The sequence below is a fragment of the Carcharodon carcharias genome, chromosome 31, assembly GCF_017639515.1.
Source record: "Carcharodon carcharias isolate sCarCar2 chromosome 31, sCarCar2.pri, whole genome shotgun sequence".
In the NCBI taxonomy this organism is placed as follows: domain Eukaryota; kingdom Metazoa; phylum Chordata; class Chondrichthyes; order Lamniformes; family Lamnidae; genus Carcharodon; species Carcharodon carcharias.
The window spans coordinates 9,161,284-9,175,530 of record NC_054497.1 but is presented as its reverse complement, the minus strand read 5'-3'; the positions used below and the strand labels follow the sequence as shown (position 1 = coordinate 9,175,530).

Sequence of the window (14,247 nt, the reverse complement as noted above, 5' to 3'; positions counted from 1 at the left end):
CTCGCTCCCTCAGACTGAGACACCCCCACTCGCTCCCTCAGACTGAGACACCCCCACTCACTCCCTCAGACTGAGACACCCCCACTCGCTCCCTCAGACTGAGACACCCCCACTCGCTCCCTCAGACTGAGACACCCCCACTCACTCCCTCAGACTGAGACACCCCCACTCACTCCCTCAGACTGAGACACCCCCACTCGCTCCCTCAGACTGAGACACCCCCGCTCACTCCCTCAGACTGAGACACCCCCACTCACTCCCTCAATGAGACACCCCCACTCACTCCCTCAATGAGACACCCCCACTCACTCCCTCAGACTGAGACACCCCCACTCACTCCCTCAGACTGAGACACCCCCACTCACTCCCTCAATGAGACACCCCCGCTCACTCCCTCAGACTGAGACACACCCACTCACTCCCTCAGACTGAGACACCCCCACTCACTCCCTCAATGAGACACCCCCGCTCACTCCCTCAGACTGTGACACCCCCGCTCACTCCCTCAGACTGAGACACACCCACTCACTCCCTCAGACTGAGACACCCCCACTCACTCCCTCAATGAGACACCCCCACTCACTCCCTCAATGAGACACCCCCACTCACTCCCTCAGACTGAGACACCCCCACTCGCTCCCTCAGACTGAGACACCCCCACTCGCTCCCTCAGACTGAGACACCCCCACTCGCTCCCTCAGACTGAGACACCCCCACTCGCTCCCTCAGACTGAGACACCCCCACTCGCTCCCTCAGACTGAGACACCCCCACTCACTCCCTCAGACTGAGACACCCCCACTCACTCCCTCAGACTGAGACACCCCCACTCGCTCCCTCAGACTGAGACACCCCCGCTCACTCCCTCAGACTGAGACACCCCCACTCACTCCCTCAATGAGACACCCCCACTCACTCCCTCAATGAGACACCCCCACTCACTCCCTCAGACTGAGACACCCCCACTCACTCCCTCAGACTGAGACACCCCCGCTCACTCCCTCAATGAGACACCCCCGCTCACTCCCTCAGACTGAGACACACCCACTCACTCCCTCAGACTGAGACACCCCCACTCACTCCCTCAATGAGACACCCCCACTCACTCCCTCAGACTGAGACACCCCCACTCGCTCCCTCAGACTGAGACACCCCCACTCACTCCCTCAGACTGAGACACCCCCACTCGCTCCCTCAGACTGAGACACCCCCACTCGCTCCCTCAGACTGAGACACCCCCACTCACTCCCTCAGACTGAGACACACCCGCTCACTTCCTCTCTGATCCAGACGTTCCCCCTCCCTTCCTCTCAGCCCCAACCCCTACCCTGTAGACCAAAAGACAAAAGTCTGTCCCCCCGCAGTCTCCTGAACACAGCACCCTCACCCACTCCTGCTCCCAGGCTGAGAACAGAGTGGACGGGGTATTTCCGATCCCACCAGTGACGGGCATCATCAGGAAAATTCAGGGAGCTGCCAAAAATCAATTGACCTTGACACCCAGGGACCCGTCTCTGCAAACGAAAGGAAGATGTTCAAGCCTTGTACCTTTACTGAACCACATGGGAACTTGGGGACCCTATTACTCTCCATTGCTTTCTCCACGGCAACATCTTGGCCAATCAGTCAACTTGCCAACCAATCAGCACCCTTTTCTCCTGTAGCATCAATTGTGGTGATCGTTTGAAATTTGGCATTCCTGCATTTGTCCGGATGAGTGCCCGATGAACAGCTTCGGCAGCATGTCTCTCTATTCAGCAATGTTTCCAGAAAGTTCTGCTTTTAGTATGAAGACTGCGTGGCAATTGGCCTTATGGTTGCTACAAAGCTGTTCCGGGCACTGTGCTTTTGGAAGGAAAGAAGTGCCTGGCAGAGGGTGAAGGTGGGATTTTCTGCAATGGTGCCAGGGACGACGAGCTTCAGGTACATGTGGGGCCAGGAGACGCTGAAGTTGTCCACATTAGAGCAGAGAAGGTTAAAGAGAGATTCAATAAAGGCATTCAAAATTCGAAACTGTTTCTACCGGCAGGTGGGTCTCTAAACAGAGGACACAGATTGTAAGGTAATTGGCTAAAGGACCAGAGGGGGTGACGAGGAGAACTACTTTAACACAGCAGAGTTGTGATCTGGAATGTGCTGTCTGAGGGGTGGTGGGAGCATTCCTGATGGTTATCTTCAGAAGGGAGTTGGATAAAGACTTGAAAAGGAACGTTTAGCAGAAATATGGGAACGATCGAGGGAGTGGGACCAATTAAGCAGCCCTTTCAAAGAGCCAGCACAGAGACAATGGGCTGAATGGCTTCCGGTGCTGTAAAAATTCTCCAATTTCTTTTACACCTTTTCAGACGATTCAGTCGCTAGGATGTGCTGACTTTACTGAATTCACTGGGGTTAGTGCGGGACACCTGCACTGAATTCCGAATCTTTGACACCGTCGAGACTCAGGGGCGGTGCTCAACAGTCCGGGGCAAGATCCCGGCCTGGAATTCCCACTCCCGCCAGCGGCAGGCATGATCCCGGGCGGGGCGGGGAAACTTGGGAGCAGTCAAACGCCGATGGATTTTTGGCCGCTCTCCGAATTTTCCCGCCCCTCCCACGACGATGCCCGTCACTGGTGGGATCGGAAAATCCTGCCCACTGCCTTCTCGGCCTGGAAACAGGAGTCGGGGGAGGGGGTCTTGTATTCGAGGGTCAGGGCCTGGCTCCGAAATGGAATGAGGGGGTCATGTCTGTCATTGAGGGAAGGTGAAGGGTGAGGGGGAGTCTCTGAGCCGAGTGAGAGGGTTATAGAGACCGATTGGTGTCAGGAGATGGGTGCCCGGGAATGGCTGTAGCTACTGTCCCGCGTGGCTGCTCGGGTGATGTGCCTTGGCCTTACTGGCTTTTTGCTCGTACCCACAGACAGGTTGGACGAGATTCTGGCCGCAGCCCAACAATCCATCGCGAACGAGAGTGCCAGCGCTCAGGCCAATGTGCCAAAGCCACGGACAGCAGCCAGGACTTTCTACAGTGCAGAGGTGAGTGTGCAGAGAGTGAGGAGAGGGTAACCAATGGACTGGACCAAGAGCCAGAATAGAGGCAGAGGGAGGGGCGGAGCGGAGTGAACAGGGGTTACCTCTCGTGTCCAGTATCTCTCTCCATGTGTCTCTGCATCTTTCTCTCCCACTCTCATTCTGTCTCTTTCACTCCATTTCTTCTCTCTTTCCTCCTGTCGACTCCTCTCTCTCATTGTCCTCTAGCTCTTTCCCAACGTGTTCCCTCTCGACTGCTCTTACTCCCTTCTTCTCTCCCCTTCTCTCTCTCCACCCGCTCTCCCCTTCTCTCTCTCCACCCTCTCCCCTTCTCTCTCTCCACTCTCTTTCCCCTTCTCTCTCTCCCCTTCTCTCTCCACTCTCTCTCCACCCTCTCCCCTTCTCTCTCCACTCTCTCTCCCCTTCCCTCTCTCCCCTTCTCTCTCTCCACCCTCTCCCCTTCCCTCTCTCCACCCTCTCTTCCTTTCTCTCTCTCCACCCTCTCTCTGCCTTTCCCTCTTCTCTCTCCCTTCACCTCCCCTCCTCTTGTTTCTGTCTCCCTCCTCTCTCATCTTCCTCCCCTCTCTCCTGCCTCCTCACCTACCTCCTGCCCTTCTCTCACTCCTCTGCCTTCTCTTCCTCCCTCTCCCTCCATCTACTCTCTTGTTGTTAGGCACTCATTCCCTCCCTCCTCTCCAGGAGGGGCTTTAGGGGAACACACTGATTCCGCAATGTCACATTTGTTCAAAATCAGAAAGCGACCAGCTCAACCTGTCCTTTAGCTGAGAATTGAAAGCTGTGTGCTGCTGGTGTTTAAGTGAAAGTTGACCTGGTAAATGGAGCAGGATGTGGCGGACTCTTTACACAGAGGGACTGAAGTTTAGTTGAAGTGGTGAGATTAGTGATGAGTGCCCACTTGCTGATTGTAGGGAAGATTTCATCCAAGGAAGATCTCACTCCGGCATCAGTCAGTCCATGTGCCAGAAGATTAGAGAAACGTGTCTGAGGACTTGGACGACGATCGTGATAGCATGTGTGTGTCTGTGTATATGTCTTTGTGAGTGTGTATATGTCTTTGTGAGTGCCTATGTTTTAGTGAGTGTATGTGTGTGTGTGTGTATTTGTGAATGAGAGTGAGTGACTGTGTTCCTGAGTGTACATGGGTGTGTTTGGATGTGAGTGTGTGTTCGTATATGCATCAGGGTGTGTGCAAGTGTGCATGTTTGGATGTGTGTGTGCGTGTGTTTTTTATTCATTCACAGGATGTGGGCGTCGCTGGCTGGGCCCAGCACTTATTGCTCATCCCTAATTGCCCCTTGAGAAGGTGGTGGTGAGCTGTCTTCCTGAACCGCTGCAGTCCATGTGGTGTAGGTACACCCACAGTGCTGTTAGGGAGGGAGTTCCAGGATTTTGTCCCAGCGACAGTGAAGGAACAGTGATATATTTCCAAGTCAGGATGGGGAGTGGCTTGAAGGGGAACTTCCAGGTGGTGATGTTCCCATGTGTCTGCTGCCCTTGTCCTTCTAGATGGTAGTGGTCGTGGGTTTGGAAGGTGCTGTCGAAGGAGCCTTGGTGAATTCCTGCAATGCATCTTGTAGATAGTACACACACTGCTGCTACTGTGTGTCAGTGGTGGAGGGAGTGAATGTTTATGGACGGGGGCCAATCAAGCGGCTGCTTTGTCCTAGATGGTGTTGAGCTTCTTGAGTGTTGTGGGAGCTGCACTCATCCAGGCAAGTGGAGAGTATTCCATCACACTCCTGACTTGTGCCTGTAGATGGTGGACAGGCTTTGGGGAGTCAGGAGGTGAGTTACTGTCCACAGAGTTCCCAGCCTCTGACCTGCTCTTGTAGCCAGAGTATTTATATGGCTCAAAACAAAAACAAAAACAGAATTACCTGGAAAAACTCAGCAGGTCTGGCAGTATCGGCGGAGAAGAAAAGAGTTGACTTTTCGAGTCCTCATGACCCTTCGACAGAACTTGAGTTCGAGTCCAAGAAAGAGTTGAAATATAAGTTGGTTTAAGGTGTGTGTGTGGGGGGCGGAGAGATAGAGAGAAGAGAGGTGGAGGGGGTTGGTGTGGTTGTAGGGACAAACAAGCAGTGATAGAAGCAGATCATCAAAAGATGTCAACAACAATAGTACAAAAGAACATATAGGTGTTAAAGTTAAAGTTGGTGATATTATCTAAACGAATGTGCTAATTAAGAATGGATGGTAGGGCACTCAAGGTATAGCTCTAGTGGGGGTGGGGAAAGCATAAAAGATGTAAAAAAAAAAAAAATTTTTTTTTATAATGGAAATAGGTGGGAAAAGGAAAATCTATATCATTAATTGGAAAAAAAAAGAAATGGAAGGGGGAAACAGAAAGGGGGTGGGGATGGGGGAGGGAGCTCACGACCTAAAGTTGTTGAATTCAATATTCAGTCCGGAAGGCTGTAAAGTCCCTAGTCGGAAGATGAGGTGTTGTTCCTCCAGTTTGCGTTGGGCTTCACTGGAACAATGCAGCAAGCCAAGGACAGACATGTGGGCAAGAGAGCAGGGTGGAGTGTTAAAATGGCAAGCGACAGGGAGGTCTGGGTCATTCTTGCGGACAGACCGCAGGTGTTCTGCAAAGCGGTCGCCCAGTTTACGTTTGGTCTCTCCAATGTAGAGGAGACCGCATTGGGAGCAACGAATGCAGTAGACTAAGTTGGGGGAAATGCAAGTGAAATGCTGCTTCACTTGAAAGGAGTGTTTGGGCCCTTGGACAGTGAGGAGAGTGGAAGTGAAGGGGCAGGTGTTGCATCTTTTGCGTGGGCATGGGGTGGTGCCATAGGTGGGGGTTGGGGAGTAGGGGGTGATGGAGGATTGGACCAGGGTGTCCCGGAGGGAGCGATCCCTACGGAATGCCGATAGGGGGGCTGAAGGGAAGATGTGTTTGGTGGTGGCATCATGCTGGAGTTGGCGGAAGTGGCGGAGGATGATCCTTTGAATGCGGAGGCTGGTGGGGTGATAAGTGAGGACAAGGGAGACCCTATCATGTTTCTGGGAGGGAGGAGAAGGCGTGAGGGCAGATGCGCGGGAGATGGGCCGGACACGGTTGAGGGCCCTGTCAATGACCGTGGGTGGAAAACCTCGGTTAAGGAAGAAGGAGGACATGTCAGAGGAACTGTTTTTGAAGGTAGCATCATCGGAACTGATGCGACGGAGGCGAAGGAACTGAGAGAATGGGATGGAGTCCTTACAGGAAGCGGGGTGTGAGGAGCTGTAGTCGAGGTAGCTGTGGGAGTCGGTGGGTTTGTAATGGATATTGGTGGACAGTCTATCACCAGAGATTGAGACAGAGAGGTCAAGGAAGGGAAGGGAAGTGTCAGAGATGGACCACGTGAAAATGATGGAGGGGTGGAGATTGGAAGCAAAATTAATAAATTTTTCCAAGTCCCGACGAGAGCATGAAGCGGCACCGAAGTAATCATCGATGTACCGGAGAAAGAGTTGTGGAAGGGGGCCGGAGTAGGACTGGAACAAGGAATATTCCACATACCCCATAAAGAGACAGGCATAGCTGGGGCCCATGCGGGTACCCATAGCCACACCTTTTATTTGGAGGAAGTGAGAGGAGTTGAAGGAGAAATTGTTCAGCGTGAGAACAAGTTCAGCCAGATGGAGGAGAGTAGTGGTGGATGGGGATTGTTCGGGCCTCTGTTCGAGGAAAAAGCTAAGGGCCCTCAGACCATCCTGGTGGGGGATGGGTTTCTGGTCAATGGTAACTCCAGGATGCTGATAGCATGAGCAAACATGTGTTGTGTCTATTTGCATGGATGTGTGACTGAGTTTGTGTGTGTTTGAGTGTGTGTGTGAGTGCCTGTGTGTGTGTTTGGGTTTGTGTTTGGGTGTGTGTGAGTGTATGTATGTATGTGTGTGGGTTTGGGTTTGTGGGTGTCTGTGTGTGTATTTGGGTGTGTGTGTGTGTGTGTATATGGGTTTGTGTATGTGTGTGTATTTGGGTTTGTGGGGGGGTGTGTGTGTTTGGGGGGTGTGTGTTTGGATGCATGTGTGTGTGTGGGTGTGTGTGGGTGTGTGTGTGTGGGTGTTTAGGGGTGTGTGTGTGGGTGTGTGTGGGTGTTTAGGGATATGTGGGTGTGTGTGTGGGGGGGTGTGTGGGAGTGAGTGTGTGTGTGGGTGTGTGTGTAGGGTGGGAGTGTGTGTGGGTGTGTTGTGTGTGTGTGTAGGGTGGGGGCATGTGTGTGTGTGTGGGGGGGGGTGTTTGTGTGGGGTGGGTGTGTGTGTGTGTGTGTGTAGGGTGGGGGCATGTGTGTGTGTGGGGGGGTGTGTGTGTGTGGGGTTGGGTTGTGTGTGTTTGGGTGTGGGTGGGGTGGGTGTGTGTGGGTGTGGGGGTGTGTGTGTGTGTTTAGGGGTCTGTGGGGGGTGTGTGTGGAGGTGTGTGTGTGGGGGGTGTGTGGGGGTGTGTGTGTGTGGGGGGTGGGGTGTGTGTGTGGGTGTGTGTGTTTGTGGGGTGGGTGTGTGTGTGTGTGGGGGGGGGTGTGTGTGTGTGTGTGGGGGGGGTGGGTGGGTGTGTGTGTGTGTGTTGGGGGGGGTGGGTGTGTGTGTGAGTGTGTCTGTGTGTGTGTGGGGGTGGGTGGGTGTGTGTGTGGTGTGGGTGTGTGTGGGGTGGGGGAGTGTGTGTGTGGGGGTGTGTGTGTGTGTGGTGGTGGGTGTGTGTGGGTATGTGTGGGGTGCGTGTGTGTGTGGGGTGGGTGTGTGTGTGTGTGTTTGTGGGGGGGGTGGGTATGTGTGTGGGTGTGTGTGGGCATGTGTGTGGGTATGTGTAGGGGTGTGTGTGTGTGTGTGGGTGGGGGGTTGTGTGTGTGTGTGTGTGTTTGTGGGGTGGGGGGTGTGTGTGTGGGGTGGGGGGTGTGTGTGTGGGGTTGTGGGGTGGGTGTGTTTGTGTGTGGATGTGTGTGTGTGTGTGGGCGGGGTGGGTTGGTGTGTGTGGGGTGTGGGTCTGTGTGGGGTGTGGGTGTGTGTGGGGGGTGTATGTGTGTGTGTGGGTGTGTGTGGGGTGTTTGTGTGGGTGTGTGTGTGGGGTGTGTGTGTGTGTGTTTGGGGGTATGTGTGTGTGGGGGGGGGAGGTGTGCGTGTGTGTGTGTGGGGGGGAGGTGTGTGTGTGTGTGGGATTGTGTGTTGGGTGTGTGTGGGGTGTGTGTGTGGGGTGTGTGGGGGGGGGGAGGTGTGTGTGTGTGTGGGATTGTGTGTGGGGTATGTGTGTGGGGTGTGTGTGGGGGGAGGTGTGTGTGTGGGATTGTGTGTGGGGTGTGTGTGTGGGCTGTGTGTGTGGGTGTGTGTGTGTGGGGGATGTGTGTGGGTGTGTGTGTGTGGGCGGATGGGTGTGTGTGTGGGTGTGTGTGTGGGGTGGGTGTGTGGGTGTGTGTGTGTGGGGTGGATGGGGTGGATGTGTGTGTGTGGGGTGGGTGTGTGTGTGTTTGTGGGGTGGGGTGGGTATGTGTGTGGGTGTGTGGGGTGTGGGTGTGTGTGTGGGTGTGTTTGTGGGGTGGGTGTGTGTATGTGTGTGTGTGTGTGTGTGGTGTGGGTGTGTGTGGGTATGTGTGGGGTGTGTGTGTGTGGGGTGGGTGTGTGTGTGTGTTTGTGGGGGGGGTGGGTATGTGTGTGGGTGTGTGTGGGCATGTGTGTGGGTATGTGTAGGGGTGTGTGTGTGTGTGTTTGGGTGTGTGTCGGTGTGTGTGTGTGGGTGTGTGTGTGTGGGGGAGTGTGTGTTTGTGTGGGGCAGTGTGTGTTTGTGTGTGGGTGTGTGTGTGGGGTGGGGGGTGTGTGTGTGGGGTTGTGGGGTGGGTGTGTGTGTGTGGATGTGTGTGCGTGTGGGCGGGGTGGGTGGGTGTGTGTGGAGTGTGGGTCTGTGTGGGGTGGGTGTGTGTGTGGGGTGTATGTGTGTGTGTGTGTGGGGTGTGTGTGTGTGTTTGGGGGTATGTGTGTGTGGGGGGGGAGGTGTGTGTGTGTGTGGGATTGTGTAGGGTATGTCTGTGGGGTGGATGTGTGTGTGTGGGGTGTGTGTGGGGTGGGTGTGTGTATGGGGGTGTGTGTGTGTGTGTGAGTTGTGTGTGTGTGTGCATGTGTGTGTGGGGTGGGGGGTGTGTGGGGGTGTGTGTGTGTGTTTAGGGGTCTTTGGGGGGTGTGTGTGTGTATGTTTGTGTGGGGGTGTGTGTGTGGGAGTGTGTGTGTGTGCGGGGGGGGGGTGTGTGTATGTGTGGGGGGGTGGGGTGTGTGTGTTTGGGGGTGTGTGTGGGGTGTGTGTGTGTGGGGGGGGTGGGGTGTGGGTGTGTGTATGTGTGGGGGGGTGGGGTGTGTGTGTGTGTGTGTTTGGGGGTTTGTGTGGGGTGTGTGTGTGTGGGGGGGTGGGGTGTGGGTGTGTGTGGGGGTGTGTGTGGGGGTGTGTGTGTGTGAAGGGTGTGTGTGTGTGTGTGTGTGCGCGCATGGGGGGGGGTGTGTGTGTGAGGGTGTGTGTGTGTGTGTGTGTGTGTGTGTGTGTGTGTGGGGTGGGGTGTGTGCGTGTTTGGGGGTACTTGTGTGTGTGGGTTTGTGTGTGTTTTTGGGGTGTGTGTGTGTGTGGGGCGGGGGAGTGTGTGTGTGTGGGGGGGGTTGGGGGAGTGTGTGTGTGTGGGGGGGGTGTGTGTGTGTGGGGTGCGTGTGTGTTTGGGGGTGTGTGTGGGGGGTGTGTGTGTGTGAGGGGGGGGTGTGTGTGGGGGGTGTGTGTGTGTGAGGGGGGGGTGTGTGTGTGTGGGTGGGTGTGTGTGTGTGTGAGGGGGTGTGTGTGTGTGTGGGTGTGTGTGTGTGTGAGGGTGTGTGTGTGGGTGTGGGAGGGTGTGTGTGTGTGTGGGTGGGTGTGTGTGTGTGTGGGTTCGTGGGGGGGGTGTTTGTGTTTGTGAGTTGTGTGTGCGTGTGTGTGTGGGGTGGGGGGTGTGTGTATGGGCTGGGGTGTGTGTGTGTGGGGTGGGGGGTCTGTGTATGGGCTGGGGTGTGTGTGTGGGGGGTGTGGGGTGCGGGGTGTGTTTGGGGGTGTGTGTGGGGGGTGTGTGTGTGTGAGGGGGGGTGTGTGTGTGTGGGGGTGTGTGTGTGTGAGGGGGGTGTGTGTGCGTGGGTGTGTGTGTGTGTGTGAGAGGGGGGTGTGTGTGTGTGTGTGGGGGGGGGTGTGTGTGTGAGGGGTGGGTGTGTGTATGTGTGTGTTCGTGGGGGGGTGTGTGTGTTTGTGAGTTGTGTGTGCGTGTGTGTGTGGGGTGGGGGGTGTGTGTATGGGCTGGGGTGTGTGTGTGGGGGGTGGGGTGTGGGTGTGTGGGTGTGTGTGGGGGTGTGTTTGGGGGTGTGTGTGTGTGTGGGGGGGTGTGTGTGTTTGGGTGTGTGTGTGTGGGGGAGGTGTGTGGGTGTGTGGGGGGTGTGTGTGTGGGCGGATGGGTGTGTGTGTGGGGTGGGTGTGTGGATGTGTGTGTGTGGGGTGGGTGTGTGTGTGGGGTGGGTGTGTGTGTGTGTTTGTGGGGTGGAGTGGGTATGTGTGTGGGTGTGTGGGTGTGTTGGGAGTGGGTGTGTGTGTGGGGGGGTGTGTGTATGTGTTTAGCGGTGTGTGTGGGGGGGTGTGTGTGTGTGTGTGTGTGGGTGTGTGTAGGGGTGTGTGTGTGTTTGGGTGTGTGTAGGGGTGTCGGTGTGTGTGGGGGGTGGGGTGTGTGTGTGTGGGGTTGTGTGTGGGTGTGTGTGTGGGTGTGTTTGTGGGGTGGGTGTGTGTGTGTGTGGGGGTGGGTGTGTGTGTGTGTGGGGGGTGGGTGGGTGTGGGTGTGTGTGGGGGGTGTGTGTGTGTGTGTGTGTGTCTGTGTGTGTGGGGGTGGGTGGGTGGGTGTGTGTGTGGTGTGGGTGTGTGTGGGGTGGGGGAGTGTGTGTGTGGGGGTGTGTGTGTGGGTGGGTGGGGTGTGTGTGTGTGTGTGTGTGTGTGTGTGTGTGTGTGTGTGTGTGTGTGTGTGTGGGGGTGGTGGGTGGGTGTGTGTGTGGTGTGGGTGTGTGTGGGGTGGGGGTGTGTGTGTGTGGGGGTGGGTGTGTGTGTGGTGGTGGGTGTGTGTGGGTATGTGTGGGGTGCGTGTGTGTGTGGGGTGGGTGTGTGTTTGTGGGGGGGGGTGGGTATGTGTGTGGGTGTGTGTGGGCATGTGTGTGGGTATGTGTAGGGGTGTGTGTGTGTGGTGTGGTGTGTGTTGTGGGGGGGGGGGTGTGTGTGTGTGGGGTTGTGGGGTGGGTGTGTTTGTGTGTGGATGTGTGTGTGTGTGTGGGCGGGGTGGGTTGGTGTGTGTGGGGTGTGGGTCTGTGTGGGGTGTGGGTGTGTGTGGGGGGTGTATGTGTGTGTGTGGGTGTGTGTGGGGTGTTTGTGTGGGTGTGTGTGTGGGGTATGTGTGTGTGTGTTTGGGGGTATGTGTGTGTGGGGGGGGAGGTGTGCGTGTGTGTGTGTGGGGGGGAGGTGTGTGTGTGTGTGGGATTGTGTGTTGGGTGTGTGTGGGGTGTGTGTGTGGGGTGTGTGGGGGGGGGAGGTGTGTGTGTGTGTGGGATTGTGTGTGGGGTATGTGTGTGGGTGTGTGTGGGGGAGGTGTGTGTGTGGGATTGTGTGTGGGGTGTGTGTGTGGACTGTGTGTGTGGGTGTGTGTGTGTGGGGGATGTGTGTGGGTGTGTGTGTGTGGGCGGATGGGTGTGTGTGTGGGTGTGTGTGTGGGGTGGGTGTGTGGGTGTGTGTGTGTGGGGTGGATGGGGTGGATGTGTGTGTGTGGGGTGGGTGTGTGTGTGTTTGTGGGGTGGGGTGGGTATGTGTGTGGGTGTGTGGGGTGTGGGTGTGTGTGTGGGTGTGTTTGTGGGGTGGGTGTGTGTATGTGTGTGTGTGTGGTGTGGGTGTGTGTGGGTATGTGTGGGGTGTGTGTGTGTGGGGTGGGTGTGTGTGTGTGTTTGTGGGGGGGGTGGGTATGTGTGTGGGTGTGTGTGGGCATGTGTGTGGGTATGTGTAGGGGTGTGTGTGTGTGTGTTTGGGTGTGTGTCGGTGTGTGTGTGTGGGTGTGTGTGTGTGGGGGAGTGTGTGTTTGTGTGGGGCAGTGTGTGTTTGTGTGTGGGTGTGTGTGTGGGGTGGGGGGTGTGTGTGTGGGGTTGTGGGGTGGGTGTGTGTGTGTGGATGTGTGTGCGTGTGGGCGGGGTGGGTGGGTGTGTGTGGAGTGTGGGTCTGTGTGGGGTGGGTGTGTGTGTGGGGTGTATGTGTGTGTGTGTGTGGGGTGTGTGTGTGTGTTTGGGGGTATGTGTGTGTGGGGGGGGAGGTGTGTGTGTGTGTGGGATTGTGTAGGGTATGTCTGTGGGGTGGATGTGTGTGTGTGGGGTGTGTGTGGGGTGGGTGTGTGTATGGGGGTGTGTGTGTGTGTGTGAGTTGTGTGTGTGTGTGCATGTGTGTGTGGGGTGGGGGGTGTGTGGGGGTGTGTGTGTGTGTTTAGGGGTCTTTGGGGGGTGTGTGTGTGTATGTTTGTGTGGGGGTGTGTGTGTGGGAGTGTGTGTGTGTGCGGGGGGGGGTGTGTGTATGTGTGGGGGGTGGGGTGTGTGTGTTTGGGGGTGTGTGTGGGGTGTGTGTGTGTGGGGGGGTGGGGTGTGGGTGTGTGTATGTGTGGGGGGGTGGGGTGTGTGTGTGTGTGTGTTTGGGGGTTTGTGTGGGGTGTGTGTGTGTGGGGGGGTGGGGTGTGGGTGTGTGTGGGGGTGTGTGGGGGTGTGTGTGTGTGAAGGGTGTGTGTGTGTGTGTGTGTGCGCGCATGGGGGGGGGTGTGTGTGTGAGGGTGTGTGTGTGTGTGTGTGTGTGTGTGTGTGTGTGTGGGGTGGGTGTGTGCGTGTTTGGGGGGTACTTGTGTGTGTGGGTTTGTGTGTGTTTTTGGGGTGTGTGTGTGTGTGGGGCGGGGGAGTGTGTGTGTGTGGGGGGGGTTGGGGGAGTGTGTGTGTGTGGGGGGGGTGTGTGTGTGTGGGGTGCGTGTGTGTTTGGGGGTGTGTGTGGGGGGTGTGTGTGTGTGAGGGGGGGGTGTGTGTGGGGGGTGTGTGTGTGTGAGGGGGGGGTGTGTGTGTGTGGGGGTGTGTGTGTGTGTGAGGGGGGGGTGTGTGTGTGTGTGGGTGTGTGTGTGTGTGAGGGTGTGTGTGTGTGTGTGTGGGGGGGTGTGTGTGTGTGTGTGAGGGGTGGGTGTGTGTATGTGTGTGTTCGTGGGGGGGGTGTTTGTGTTTGTGAGTTGTGTGTGCGTGTGTGTGTGGGGTGGGGGGTGTGTGTATGGGCTGGGGTGTGTGTGTGTGGGGTGGGGGGTCTGTGTATGGGCTGGGGTGTGTGTGTGGGGGGTGTGGGGTGCGGGTGTGTTTGGGGGTGTGTGTGGGGGGTGTGTGTGTGTGAGGGGGGGTGTGTGTGTGTGGGGGTGTGTGTGTGTGAGGGGGGTGTGTGTGCGTGGGTGTGTGTGTGTGTGTGAGAGGGGGTGTGTGTGTGTGTGTGGGGGGGGTGTGTGTGTGTGAGGGGTGGGTGTGTGTATGTGTGTGTTCGTGGGGGGGTGTGTGTGTTTGTGAGTTGTGTGTGCGTGTGTGTGTGGGGTGGGGGGTGTGTGTATGGGCTGGGGTGTGTGTGTGGGGGGTGGGGTGTGGGTGTGTGGGTGTGTGTGGGGGTGTGTTTGGGGGTGTGTGTGTGTGTGGGGGGGTGTGTGTGTTTGGGTGTGTGTGTGTGGGGGAGGTGTGTGGGTGTGTGGGGGGTGTGTGTGTGGGCGGATGGGTGTGTGTGTGGGGTGGGTGTGTGGATGTGTGTGTGTGTGGGGTGGGTGTGTGTGTGGGGTGGGTGTGTGTGTGTGTTTGTGGGGTGGAGTGGGTATGTGTGTGGGTGTGTGGGTGTGTTGGGAGTGGGTGTGTGTGTGGGGGGGTGTGTGTATGTGTTTAGCGGTGTGTGTGGGGGGGTGTGTGTGTGTGTGTGTGTGGGTGTGTGTAGGGGTGTGTGTGTGTTTGGGTGTGTGTTGGGGTGTGGGTGTGTGTGGGGGGTGGGGTGTGTGTGTGTGGGGTTGTGTGTGGGTGTGTGTGTGGGTGTGTTTGTGGGGTGGGTGTGTGTGTGTGTGGGGGTGGGTGTGTGTGTGTGTGGGGGGGTGGGTGGGTGTGGGTGTGTGTGGGGGGTGTGTGTGTGTGTGTGTGTGTGTCTGTGTGTGTGGGGGTGGGTGGGTGGGTGTGTGTGGTGT

At 56.8% G+C, this 14,247-nt stretch overlaps 1 protein-coding gene across 1 annotated transcript in view; it reads left to right on the top strand.

Annotated features, from left to right (window-relative positions):
* The window catches only part of LOC121271497 (SH3 and multiple ankyrin repeat domains protein 1-like), a 389,623-nt gene that overhangs the window by 276,402 nt on the left and 98,974 nt on the right, over nt 1–14,247 (top strand). The window contains 1 exon segment of the mRNA XM_041177480.1: nt 2,901–3,016. Within this exon segment, the coding sequence (XP_041033414.1) occupies nt 2,901–3,016 (116 nt within the window).